Source organism: Colobus angolensis, unplaced genomic scaffold, assembly GCF_000951035.1.
Source record: "Colobus angolensis palliatus isolate OR3802 unplaced genomic scaffold, Cang.pa_1.0 Scaffold9, whole genome shotgun sequence".
NCBI lineage: Eukaryota > Metazoa > Chordata > Mammalia > Primates > Cercopithecidae > Colobus > Colobus angolensis.
The window spans coordinates 983,742-996,701 of record NW_012122931.1 but is presented as its reverse complement, the minus strand read 5'-3'; the positions used below and the strand labels follow the sequence as shown (position 1 = coordinate 996,701).

General features: G+C 57.4%; 1 protein-coding gene across 1 annotated transcript; it reads right to left on the bottom strand.

The window, feature by feature from the left end:
* Positions 1–2,194: 2,194 nt before the first annotated feature.
* TMEM8C (transmembrane protein 8C) lies at positions 2,195–12,681 on the bottom strand. The gene is made up of 5 exons (XM_011931122.1): positions 12,527–12,681; positions 8,053–8,167; positions 6,756–6,904; positions 3,100–3,216; positions 2,195–2,394 (listed from the first exon to the last, which is right to left on the bottom strand). The coding sequence occupies exons 1-5, from the start codon at positions 12,659–12,661 to the stop codon at positions 2,245–2,247; spliced, it is 666 nt and encodes a 221-aa protein (XP_011786512.1). The 5' UTR covers positions 12,662–12,681; the 3' UTR covers positions 2,195–2,244.
* Positions 12,682–12,960: the final 279 nt, after the last annotated feature.

Here is a 12,960-nt window from a genome sequence, read left to right as displayed (position 1 = left end):
GTGTACATGTGTGCACATGTGTGTGTATGTGTGTGGTGTATGGCGTGTGTATGTGTGTGTAGGTGCGTGTGTGTATGTGTGTGGTGTATGGATGTGTACATATGTGCACGTGTGTGCATGTGTGGGGTGTATGGAGTGTGTACATGTGTGCGTGTGTGTGTATGTGTGTGGTGTATGGAGTGTGTACGTGTGTGCAGGTGCGTGTGTGTATGTGTGTGGTGTATGGAGTGTGTACATGTGTGCACGTGTGTATACGTGTGGTATATGGAGTGTGCACGTGTGTGTATGTGTGGTGTGTGTGGTGTATGGGTGTGTACATGTGTGCACGTGTGTGTTTGTGTGGTGTATGGAGTGTGTACATGTGTGCACGTGCATGTATGTGTGGAGTGTGTGGTGTATGGAGTGTGTACATGTGTGCATGTGTGTGTATGTGTGGTGTGTGTAGTGTATGGAGTGTATGTGTGCACATGTGTGTGTATGTGTGTGGTGTATGGAGTGTGTACGTGTGTGCATGTGTGTGTATGTCTGGTGTATGGAGTGTGTACATGTGTGCACGTGCATATGTGTGGTGTATGGAGTGTGTACATGTGTGCACGTGCCTGTGTGTATGTGTGGTGTGTGTACACGCATGTGTGTACCTCCTCAGACGGACTGGAAGCCCATAGAGGCAGCACCATGCCTGTCCCCCAGCCCCAAGTCAGGGCACAGAAGTTGGGTGTCTTTGGCCCTATAATGGGGACACATAGGACATGTCCCTGCCCCACTGTTGGGTGGATGGGCTTGGAGCCCTGGATGCTGGAGCCTCAGCTTGCTCATCCCTGAGAGCTGGGGATAGAGCACTAGCTGTGGGCTGCTCTGTATTCAAAGACTCCAGGGCCAGGAAAGGGCTGAGCTTGGCTGTCCTCTGTGCCTGCCCTTGAGGCCAGGAGGGTCGCCGGGTGAGGAAGGGGCAGGCCAGGGGCCCCTGAGACTTGGGGGATGCCAGGCTGTCAGGGAGGGCAGCAGATGGGGCCACCAGGCCAGGGAGTCAGAGCAACCGTATGGGGGAGGAGCCTAGAAGGCCACCCTGTCCCCAGCCCAGGAGTTGAGCCAGCTCTCTCCCAGCCCTGGAGGCGAGCAGGGGGTGACTCTAGGACAAATCACCGCCCTCTTTCCATGGGCAGTGGACCTGGGCAACCACTCCCAAGCCGGTGGCACCGTCTGGAAACACAAACAGGCCCCAGACAGGTGTAGGTAACTTCCTGCCTGACAGATGGGCCTGGAATCGCTGGGTGCCGGGGGACGCAGGTTGTGAGGTGATGTCTGGGACCTGCTGCCGCCACCCCCGCAGTCCTTCACAGACAGGACCGCCCACCGCACAGCAGGGAGGCCCAGCCGAGGGAGCCCAGCATTCGGGCCCTGCGGCCTCTGCTCACGGGCACTGCACCCAAACCCATCACCTTTCCACGCTGGGGACAGTGTGCAGGGCTCAAAGCCAGCATCTGGGTGCTGAGGACCAGAAGCGGTGCTTACACCTCCCACACTGCCCACTCTAGAGAGGCAGCCCCCTCTCCGGGCCCTGAACAAGCTTTTGGTGGGGCTGGGATGACGCTTGGCTGAGTCTTGTTTTAAGGGTTAGGACGTATACAAAGTGTCTGGGACGCAGTGAGGTTGATACATTGAGGCACTTCTTATTGGTTGTAATTATGAAAACGGCTTGATTCAGGGACCCAGCGGAAGGGGTGGGGCCAGAGTGGCCTGGGCCAGGGATCCAGCTGGCCCTGCTGGCCCCAGCTTCCTAAATGGGGTCGCTCGGAGCCTGAAGACACAGGACAGAGATGGTGATAGCAGTTTCCAGGAGAAAACTGAAGACATGGGAGCCCCCCCGTCATGGCTGGCACCCGGCTGGGACTCCTGGGCCGCTGGCCAGCAGTGGGGTGGGCAGACGCCAGACCTAGGGCTCCACCAGACACGCCAATGCGTCGTGACAAGGCCTGGGAGGAGAACATTCTTATCTTTCCAGCTTGGTCCTGCTGCTGTGCACCCCGTCACAACGAAATAAGCGGGTTCTTAAGAAGCATTTAGTGCAGCGTGATGGACCATTCACAGACCCCCGGGGGCCTCTCAGGGTATGCAAGAGATGTTTCTCCTGGATGCTCCGGGGCAGGGAAGGACAGCAGGAGCTGCAGGAGGAGAAACTGTCTGGGACTCTGGCCAAGCATGAGCTGGGGAGGGCAGGGGCTCAGAGCTGGGCTGGGCGCAGCATCAGACACAAGCACAGCACAGGGTGGAGCAGTCCAGCTTGGCTGGGGCCCCCGGGGCTCCAGCCTTCTTGTTGACCTTGGGCAGCAGCAGAACAAAGGACATGGCCAGGGCACAGTGGTAGAAGCTGTGGACATAGGTGTAGTCCCAGTCCTGCGGGGGGCAGGCGGTCAGTCTGGGGCCTCAGCCCCTCCCCAAGTCCCCTCCCTCTGCAAGACCCAGCCGAGCCCCTCGAGGCCTGCGCCTCTTCCTGGGCACTGGGACACCTGCAGGAATCCTCCCCCATGCTCGCGCTCGCGGTGGCCTTTCTCTCCAGCTAACCCCAGAGCAGTGAGGGCCTATGCCATTCTCCAGGCTGCACTCCTTCCTTCCTCCCCATCCCTTCTCTCTGCTGTCCTTCTCTTCCTCCATCCTTCTCTCCTTCCTACCCTCCCTCCCTTCCTCCATCTCCCCTCTTTTCTCTCCTTATCCCTCTTCCCCTGCTTCTCCCTCCCTTCTCCACTTTCTCCCTCCTTCCTTCCCTGTCTCCTCCCCTCCCTCCCTCCTCCAGGTGTCGGGCACCTGCCCCAGGCCTCTCTCAGGCTGTGCTGCCATCTGAGATGCCAGCTTTCTGTAGGCAGCCAGCTTTGGTCTCTCTGTGGCCCCCAGGTCCACACAGGCCATGGTGCTGGTGGTGCCGGGGATGGCAGTGCCCCCAGCATAGCCCTGGGAGGGCTTAGTGAGCAGGGACTAGTGCCTGACTTTGGCCTGGGGCTGTCAGAGTCCCCCCAATGTGGGCACAGCCCTGGTTTCCCAGCTGAGCAGAGCCATGCCGAGTGGGCTCTGGGGCACAGGACACCTTCCCGCTGGGCTTGGTACCTCGAAGAAGAAGCGTAGCATCAGGGCCAGCGCCCCGAAGCAGAGGCCGGGGCCTATCTGCTGGGTGTAGACGCTCTTGTCTGGGTACAGGCCCTTCTTCTCCTTCATCTTCTGCAGCTGCGGGGACAGGAGGCCACAGCAAAGCTTTCAGGTCACAGCACTCGCGAACGCCCCTTCCCAAACCAGCCAGAGAGCTGGCCTTGCACAGGCTCACCCCAGCCCTCTCCCCGCAGGAGAGGAAGCTCAGGAGCCTCCCGCCGCACCCAGCCTCAGATGGCTTCTGCGGGACAGGGCCCTTCACGGTGGGACCCAGCAGAGACCCCACACTGGATGGCTGGGAAGGGAGCCTCTGGTCCATGTGCCCCGTGAGGACCCCGCTGCCCTCCCGCCTCTTTGGGATGTGACAACGCCACCCTTGCATGTCTCCTCTCTGCCGGAGGGGAGCCCCACGGGGACTAGACTCCATGATTGCTTACCAAGGAAGGTACTGGACCTGCCAGCCCAGTGTGGCCCGTGGGAGTGGCACTTGTGGTGGTCCCTGAGCCACGGACAAGCATCGTTTGCTTTCCTAGTTAAAGGACCTATCTCAGTCCTCATTAGACCAACTTGGCCAGCACTGCTTCTCAGGTCCCAGTGCTTAGGAAGGCTCACGTGGCCGTTTCTGCTTAGAGAGGGGTTTGCATTCCGAGGAAGATGCGGGAAGCGTGGGGCCACATCCCTGGGACCCGCCTTGTGCTTTCTAGGCCACTTTACGTGGAGTCTATTTGGGACGTTCAAGGGCAGTTTTTTCCTGGAATGAGGGTGGATTTTTCTCCCTGAGCCTGGTCCCCTCTTGGGAGGGGCTGGGGAACGACAGCCTTGTGGGGGAGGAAGGAGGGAGGGTTGGGTGTTGGCGGCCTCAGAGTGGGGCCAGGCCCATGGGGTACACTCAGGAGGCTTTAGATTTCAGTAGGATAAACTGTCAGACACACAGCGTGTGGCACAAGACCCTGGGGGTGGGGGCAGCACCCCTAACTGCAGCCATTGCTGAGTGGCCTACGCAAAGAGCATGAAGAGCCTTATGCTGGGTTAGGTCAGGTTTCGCCACCCGATGAATGATGAATTGATGCCCGGCTTTCCGTTCTCTGGAATTCCATTGCCAACAAGGAATTGGGCACCTGCAGTCACGCAGTAGCGTGAAGACAGCTGGACCGTGTGACCCTGGCTGCAGTGACCAGGGCTGCCAGCCCACCTCGGGCCAGTCCTGCCGTGGTAACACCAGGGAGAAGGGAGGTGCCTGCCTCAGGTCACGCAGTGGGCCTGGCACTATTGAAAGGGCACCATCACCCAACCCTCCCTTCTTCTTCCTCCAGGACTGTCATTGCTCAACCCCTCCCAAGAGGGGACGAGGCTCAGGGAGAAAAATCCACCCTCATTCCAGGAAACAATTGCCCTTGAAAATCTAAAATAAACTCCACAATAAATGGTCTAGAAAACAACAATTTGAATCCCAGATGCGGGGAGGCGGGCGGCCCATCTTGGGCTCCTGTGACCGGATCTGTAGTCTGAGGGCCTAGGCAGTCTCGTGGCTCTTGATGGGAAACCCACCAGTGAATTCTTTTCTGGCCAATCACAATTCAGCCCAGTTCAGACCTGGCCAAGACCAGCGGGAGGAGTAACCTTCGGGGGTAAAAGGAGGTGAGAGGTGGGTGGCCAGGGCCCAGGGCCCCCGCACGCTCCTTCCCGCCACCCACCTTGGTCCAGGCCACTGATGCCCAGCGCTCCCTCTGTCCCTGCTAGGCAACTCCCAGGGACCTTCTGGGTCAGCCCAGGGTTAGCTCTGCTTCCTCAAGTTGGAGACAGAAAGCAAGTCCTCTGTCTCCTGCTCAAGAAGTCAAGTCCAGCCAGGCATGGTGGCTCACGCCTGTAATTCCAGCACTTTGGGAGGCCAAGGCAGGCAGATCACCTGAGGTCAGGAGTTCAGGACCAGCCGGGCCAACATGGTGAAACCCCATCTCTACTAAAAATATAAAACTTAACTGGGCATGATGGCGGGCGCCTGTAATCCCAGCTACTCAGGAGGCTGAGACAGGAGAATCGCTTGAACCTGGGAGGCAGAGTTGGCGCCACTGCACTCCAGCTTGGGTGACAAGAGAGAAACTCTGTCTCAAAAAAAAAAAGAAAAAGTCAGGTCCTGGCCCAGCCACTGCCCTGCCATGATGTCCTGTTAAGTTGCTGAGGCCTCTATGCGTTTGTTTCGTCATAGGCCAAATGGCAAATCAGTTCTGTGCTCCTTGGCTGCGGGGAGGATTGGGACAGGCTTTGCAAGCTGCCTGCCAGAACTCAATTGCTCTCCTCACAGCTGTGGGCCCTCCTGCACTGAGAGCTGCCCTCTGGCTTGCTGGGTGCCCTGTGGTCCTGGCTGGGGCTGGCAGTGTGGCTGGGCTGGACCAGGCCAGGTCCTCTCACGGCACTTGAAGCTGGGACCCTGAGACTTCAGGTGGCATCCAAAGAGGTGAAATGCAGCAGACGGATGTTCAGGTGGTACCTGGGCTTCGGCAGGCCTGGAGGGCAGGCTCAGGCTGAAGCCTGCTGGACCCCCAGGTCTGCGAGACCCCTGCAAGGGTGAGCTCCCTCCTGTTCTGGGGTCCCAGGAGATGTCCCGGGTCTATTCTGCCCTAGGATCCCTCTTTAGCTTGGGCGAGTTTGAGTGGGGTTTGGTCCTGAGCCAGGAGGGCTTTGATGGGACGGAGGGAGCAGGGAGCACTGAGGACTGTGTGAGGGCCTCATGGGTGCCAGAGCCTCGCTGCTCTGCAAGAGGCTGTCTGTGCTAGAAGCTCTGGCCCAGGCTTCCTCACTCTCATATCACACTCTCCCTCCTGGCTAGAGCCAAGTCAAGGCTCACTCCCTCCAGGAAGTCTTCCCAGATTACCCCAGGCCATTTTCCAAGTTTTTTTTTTTTTGAGACGGAGTCTCGCTCTGCCGCCCAGGCTGGAGTGCTGTGGCCGGATCTCAGCTCACTGCAAGCTCCGCCTCCCGGGTTTACGCCATTCTCCTGCCTCAGCCTCCGGAGTAGCTGGGACTACAGGCACCCACCACCTCGCCTGGCTAATTTTTTGTATTTTTTTTAGTAGAGACGGGGTTTCACCGTGTTAGCCAGGATGGTCTCGATCTCCTGACCTCATGATCCGCCCGTCTCGGCCTCCCAAAGTGCTGGGATTACAGGCTTGAGCCACCGCGCCCGGCCATTTTCCAAGTTAATGTTGCATCTCTGAAGCAGCTCGTAGTAAGAGTGATGATGAGTGTGATAATAAATAGCTCCCGTGTGTGGAGCACATTGGAAGCCAGGCTGCCCGCCAGGACTTCAGGTGCCTGAACCACCCCATGAGACAGGCAGGGGGCTATAATGACAACACCTGCTTTACAGGTACGGGCATGGAGGTGAGAGGCTGGGTAACTTGGGCTCAGTCTGGAGCTGGTGAGTACAGACAAGAGTCACACACTGCACAGCCGGAGCACCTGATGGCCATTTTCTGTGTGTTTTCACTGAATTCCTGCATCTACCCATTTGCCTATGAGGCAGGAGGTAAACGAAGATCCAAGGCAGGAGGAGTCAGACAGGGGAGAGGTGACGGGCCTCCTGGGTCCCCGTTCATCGAGGCTCACACAGTACACACCCACTTTGCCGCAATGATGAGGATGGCTGTGCCGATGGGGCCTGAGTACACCCCGTAGCCCCAGCGGTCGTGGTAGATCCTCACAGCAATGGTCAGGACGCCGAACATCACAAATGTTGACCTCTTGGGCTCATCGAAGTCGGCCAGTGCTGGAGGGGCCAGGGAGACACAGGGGGAGGTGAGTGGTCCCTCTCGCTCCTCCTGGCTGCCCCCCAGCCCCCAGCCCCCAGGGGGCAAACTGTAGGTGCCCTCTCGGCATCTCCTCAACCAGCGAGACCCTGAGGCCCAGCCTGATCATTGAGGGGGTCTGAATTCCAGCCAATTTGAGAGGACAGGCAGCCTGCTGCTTCCCCCATGGACACAACAGCTTGGATTGTGCTCTCAGCACCTTGTTTTAGTAAATAGACCACAGTTGGTTGTGGTGGTTCAGGTCTACAATCCCAGTGCTTTGGGAGGCTGAGACGGGAGGATCGTCTGAGACCAGGAGTTCGAGACCAGCCTGGGCAACATAGCGGGAACCCCATCTCCACAAAAAATTCGGTGGGTGTCGTGGTGCGTGCCTGTCATCCCAACTACTTGGAAGGCTGAGGTGGGAGGATGGCTTGAGGCTGTGAGTTCGAGGCTGCAGGGAGCTGTGTTCATGCCACTGCACTCCGGCCCGAGTGGCAGAGTGAGATCCTGTGACTAAAAATCCATAATCACTATGCAAAGTGAATGGGATCGAATCTATCCCACAGGATCACAGGACAAAGACACTAAGATTCACGAGAAGAAGCAAAGCCCCTCACAGGCCTGGTTGGATGGCAGGGAGCCTTCAGGTCATGGGGACCTTGCCACAGACAACAGTAAGTGGAAAAAAACATGGCGGGACAGGGGGCTTATGAACGGTCCTGCCTCCCAGGCTGGATATCACCCGCATGTGTGGATGTCTGTATGAAAGTCTAGGAAGCCAACCCCCTGAGCAGTGAACAGCGGTCCTCCCAGGGAAGGAGCGACAGGAGGGAACACTTTTAGTTTTTCCTTTGTCTGCCTCTGCTGCTGAAATGTGTCACAACAAGCTTTTACTAAATGAGTCATTTTAAATGGATATGAAAATCGGCATCAAGGCATTTAAGAGGTGTATATTCTTTTTCATAGATTAAGCACAACCCTGAAACCCAGACAAGGGAAGAGGTTCCTGGGGATGGGAGTGAGTGGGGCTGGAGGGCTGGGACGGGGCTGGTTTGAGGGTGGACGTGTGGACACTGGGGAGCCGGTCCTCGTCCGCAAGGCTTGGCTGCAGGGGGTGGCCACTCACCCATCAACGAGACCCACATGCTCAGGGCTGTCCCATAGACGCTGAAGTATTCCAGGATGTCGTGTCGCATGAAGCACAGTACAGACAAGCCGGGTCCGTTGCAGGCATGGTGGAGCTGCCAGAAAACCCACAGGTGGTCACAGCAAACAGAGACCGGGGCTGGTCCCCGAGCCACGGCCCCCAGAGCACCAGACTAGGTGCTGGCTTCGAGAAGTCACTTTGGGGTGTCGCTTAATGACTGTGTGCCTCAGTCTGCCCATCTGAAAAATGGGGGTACTGCCGAGCACTCCTGCAGAGGGTCCTGTGGGGATTAAGTGGCACATGCCATTGAGGTGTTCAGGGGCTGGGGTGTGCCAAGGGTTCACTGAATGTCACCTCAGCAGAATTCGCTCATCTGCACCGGCAGGACTGGGTGGAGACTGAGTGATCACTCAGGTGAAGCCCGCTTAGGTGGGGCGGTCTCTGGGGGGGACCCTACGTGGCTCTCCCTGGACCTTCAGCATCTGCGCTTCCTGGAAGCACAAAGCTGCAAGTTCATTCGCCAATCTTTGGATGTGAGGCCAGAGCCTCTCTGGGGGCTCCTTTGTTCTTCGGGGGCTCCTGGGGCCTTTTCTTGCACACATTACCCCTCTGATGACTGGTCTACACTGCAGCAGCGTTCTCAGGCTCGAGTGGGCATCGGAACACCTGAGGCCTGGTTTAGACACAGGTTGCTGAGCTCTGCCTGAGAGTTGCTGATTCGGGAGGGCTGGGTTGAACAGAAAAACGTGCATTTTGAACAGATTCCCTGTGGCGCTGCTGTGGCTGGCAGGGCCCACACTGAAAGCCGGGCTGCAGCTCTTGGATTCTGTTGCCTTAATGTGGATGAAGAATCTCGGAGACTCCCTCGCAGAAGCTGAACACAGCCCCCTAGGCTCATCCATCCCTGCCCTATACTCTCATAGTCGCCTCCCCAACACCCACTTTCATGGCAATTTTTAAAGCAAAACGCTTATAAGGGAGTGTTTTCCAAGCAGTCAACTACTTTTCTATGGAAAACAACTCTCTCTCCTTTTGCATTCGCATTTCATCATTTTAGGTAATATTTAATTACATGACATAATTATTTTGACAGGTTCAACTGGCACAAACAAGCTTGGGAACCAGCACGGGGGACTCTTGGTCAGCCCAGCTCAGCAGGAGGAGCAGGCATGCTGGAAAGCAGCCCGTGTCTGGAGGCGACAGGGACACCACAGACGGAACGGGGGCCCTGGGTGATCTGGGGAGCGGACAAGTCGGGGTCAAAGTGGAGTGCTCCTACCAACAGCAATTGTACACGGCCTAAAGGGAAGGTGCACCTAGGAGGCATTAATAGAGATCCAGCATCTAAAACAAGGGAGGAGGCAGTCCTGCTTCTCTCTGTTCCTGTCAGGTTCATCCAGAAGACTATGCTGAGCTGTGTGTGGCGCACCTTTCTTGAAGTGAGACTGGCAAAGATGCGGCTAGAGGAGGGTGACCAGCGGTGGACATGACTGTTTACCTTGGGGACAGGGAAGCTTCAGGAGGGGCCTGATCAAGGTGCTTACACTTCTGTGGGAGACAGGAGTGAAGAGGACTCCGGCCCTAGGCTGTTCTCCTCTTCTCCTGGCTCCCTCCCATCCCCCACCCCAACCCCATCACCTGCTGTCTGTGTACCTCCCTGTAGCACAGTTCGTCACGTGTGATTAAGGCATTCACTGTGAGATTCCCTTGCCCCATCAGGAGCAGGAATGGCTCTGTCTGGTCCCAGCTGCATGGACAGTTCCCAGCATAGAGTGTTTGCTGTGTGTGTTCAGGGGTGGGGAGGCCCGGCTCCGAGCAGCCTGAAGCAGAGCTGGCTCACCCTGAGGACCCAGAGCCTCTGCCACTAGGCCCTTGGCTCCTTCCGATGGTGGGAACTTAGCTCTGTTTGACAGGTGGGGAAAGTGAACTTCAGAGAAGCACTGCCTGCCCAAAGAGGTGAAACAGAGCAGAGAGCAGTGGCATCCTCCCATCCTGCAGTGCAGGGCAGACCTGGCCCAGCTGGGGCACTGGCGGGGTGGGTGTGGCTGGGGGCCCGGTGGGTCAGAGCTCAGGCTTGGGAGTCTGACTTCACAGATGCTCCCAGTGGGAGCTCAGGTGAGTGGCTGGCAGGGGGAGCCTCCTCTGTTGTACGGGGATGAGCACACCGTCTCCGTGGGGTTTGCACCCACAGCAAGGCGTCTGGCATAGAGATGGAGATTGTCATGGGAGGGGCCTGATTGGAAGGGAAGGGACGCCATGCGGACGGCAGAGCTCTGAGAGGGACTGAGTGTGGCTTTGAGGCCGGAGGACATTTGTCACGAGAGGCAGCTGCCCCTGCCACTCTGGGTGGGGTAGGGTGGGGCCTCTGAGACCAGTGCAGAGGCAGCTGTGGGGCCAGCCGAGCCCCAGGCAGGGAGAGGTGGCCTGGTGGGTTCTTGTGGTTTGCTGGGCCAGGTCTAACAGGAGTCTTGAGAATAAGACCCCAGCTTTTCTCCCTGCGCCAAGGCCCTGGGACCTGCAGAGAAATCCTGGCTCTGCTCTGGGCCTCGGTCTCTCATCTGTCCAAGAGGCTTCCTAGCCCTAGCCCAGGCTGGAGTCCCAGAGGAACGAATGCAGTGGCATTTGGGTGAGTCGGGAGCTCTGAAGAGTTTGATCTCACAGTGGCACAAGTGACTCTGCCTCTCTGGGATTCGGTTTCTTCATCTGCCAAATGGGAATCAAGATCCTGGGCTTGTGGGGGAGGTGAATCAGATGCTGTGCATAGAGCCCCGCCCAGTCCCCTACCCTGGGCACTGGCTCTCGAGGTGGAATCAGAAGCTCCAGGGCCATCTGGTTTAACAAAGGACCCAGCCTGCCCCAGGCCACTGTCACCCTGAGGAGCGAGACACACTGGAGGAGATGCCTTGCTCCCAGTGCACGCACACACACTCAACTTCTGCCATTGCAGGCAAAATTGGACTTGACCAATTCAGGATGCAGGCATGACATGTGAATACATGCTTGCAAACACATGTGTGAGCTCACGGGCCTCACCGGCTCAGGACTGCCTGTGCGCACTCACATGCACTTGGCATTCTTGCCCATAGAGGCCCTGCTGCTGGAGAAGGAGGCTGTCTGGGGAGAGGAGGTGGAGTTTTCACAGGTTGGGCCCAGCACTGCCCCAAGAAGGAGGCTAGTGGGATGCTTGCCTCCCCAGAGCAGGTGTCGTGCCGGGGCATGGGCTGTCATTGAAGGAGGGGTCTGATGGAAGGTGAACAACAAAGGTTTTGGGAGAGCAAGAGGTGGGGCACCACTTGTAGGAGTCCAGCAGTGAGGGCATGTTAGCGGAGTCAGAAAGACCCAGAGGCAGGAAGGCAGGGGGTACCGAGACACATAAATGATGGCTGAATGGAGAGATGGTAATAGACGAATAGATCACAGGTAGATGAAGGGGTAGATATAGAGATAGATGGAGAGATATATAGAAAGAGAAGTTGGAGAGGTGGATAGACACCAGAGAGACACACAGAGAGTCAGGGGACTAAAACCAGTGAGGGTGGGATCAAGAGTTTTAGAGAGAGTGAATTCCATGGGAATCGAGTTCCAGAAATCAAAAGAGAACCAGACAGACAGAGAAAGGAAAAAAAGAGAAACAGAGAAAACTAGACACAGAAAACCAATACGAGAAACACAGAGTGAAAGGGACCCAGAGAGAGAAGACAGGGGAGACAAGGGTCCCAGAAACAGGGACCTCAGAAACAAAGACAGATGGGGTTCTGGGCGCTCCACTGAAAGACTGAAAAAATCACCCAATGACAGGTACCAGGAGACAGAGAGCAGGAGAGAACCAGAGAGAGAGAGAGAGACAGCGGAGACAGTCAGCCAGCCAGACATATAAATAGAAAGAGAAAGACGGACCCACAGAGAGAGAAGAAGGCCCCAGAAGAGGGAGAGACCAGCAGGCCCCTCTGGAACCAGGGCAGCTCCAGGATTCTGGAAATCAGACTCACTCACCCCAGCCTTCTCAATCCCTAAACCCCACAGACCCTTTCCCAGGCCTGGCTTGCCCCATCCATCTCTGCTCCATCGTGGCCTACGGGTAGAGCTGGAAGAGAGGTAGGGAGCAGAGGTGGCCCATGGGCGGCCATGGGGGCATTGATTAGCAGCTGAGAAAAGGGGCACCCTGGAAGGGCTTACCCTCAACTCAACGGCCCTGCTCCACCCCGGGCTTGGTCTCACACAGGCAGTGATCCCAGAGCAACCTCCTGGCACAGATGGGAAAACTGAGGTCCAGAGAGAGGAAGGGACTCCCTTAGTTCTCTCTCTTCAGTCTCCAGACCCCACCTGGGCTTGCTCTTTCATTTTCAAATCACTTCTGCCCATCACTCAATACAAGAACGCTGTGGACAGAGAGCCTCTCCTCTATCTCCAGAATGGGCCATGTGCTGGTCTTCCTCCCAGCCCCCAGACTCACCGCCACGAAGAACAGGGTGAAGAGGTAGACCATGGCCTCCATGTGGAACCGCCTCTTGGCTGCGATGCTGACAGTGGGGAGGAAGGCCAGGCTGCTGAGGGTGGGCAGGAGTAGCTTGGCCACCAGCGTCCCCATAGGCCTGGAGGAAAGCACTGGTACAGGAGCACGAAGTGGGAAAGCCAGCTCCCTTTGGGCAGGGCTCTGATGGCAGCTGCGAGGAGCGCCCACGAGAGGGTTTAAATGCCCTGGATGGAGGCGGGGATGTGCGTGCACATGTCAAGCAACACATGGAGAGGGCCGACAGCTGATGCGCCACGTGACCAGCACTTGTCTCTGATTTTCTCTTTTCTTTTTTTGAGACAGAGTCTCGCCCTGTGGCCCAGGCTGGAGTGCAGTGGTGTGATCTCGGCTCACTGCAACCTCCACCTCCCGGG

Bases quoted from the DNA above. Each gene is read 5' to 3' on its own strand.
- TMEM8C (XM_011931122.1), bottom strand. From the start codon at position 12,661: ATGGGGACGCTGGTGGCCAAGCTACTCCTGCCCACCCTCAGCAGCCTG. The intron at 8,168-12,526 runs GTGAGTCTGGGG...GTTTTCTGGCAG, and splicing joins TCACCCTGTTCTTCGTGGCG to CTCCACCATGCCTGCAACGG. The intron at 6,905-8,052 runs GTGAGTGGCCAC...TGGCCCCTCCAG, and splicing joins CATGTGGGTCTCGTTGATGG to CACTGGCCGACTTCGATGAG.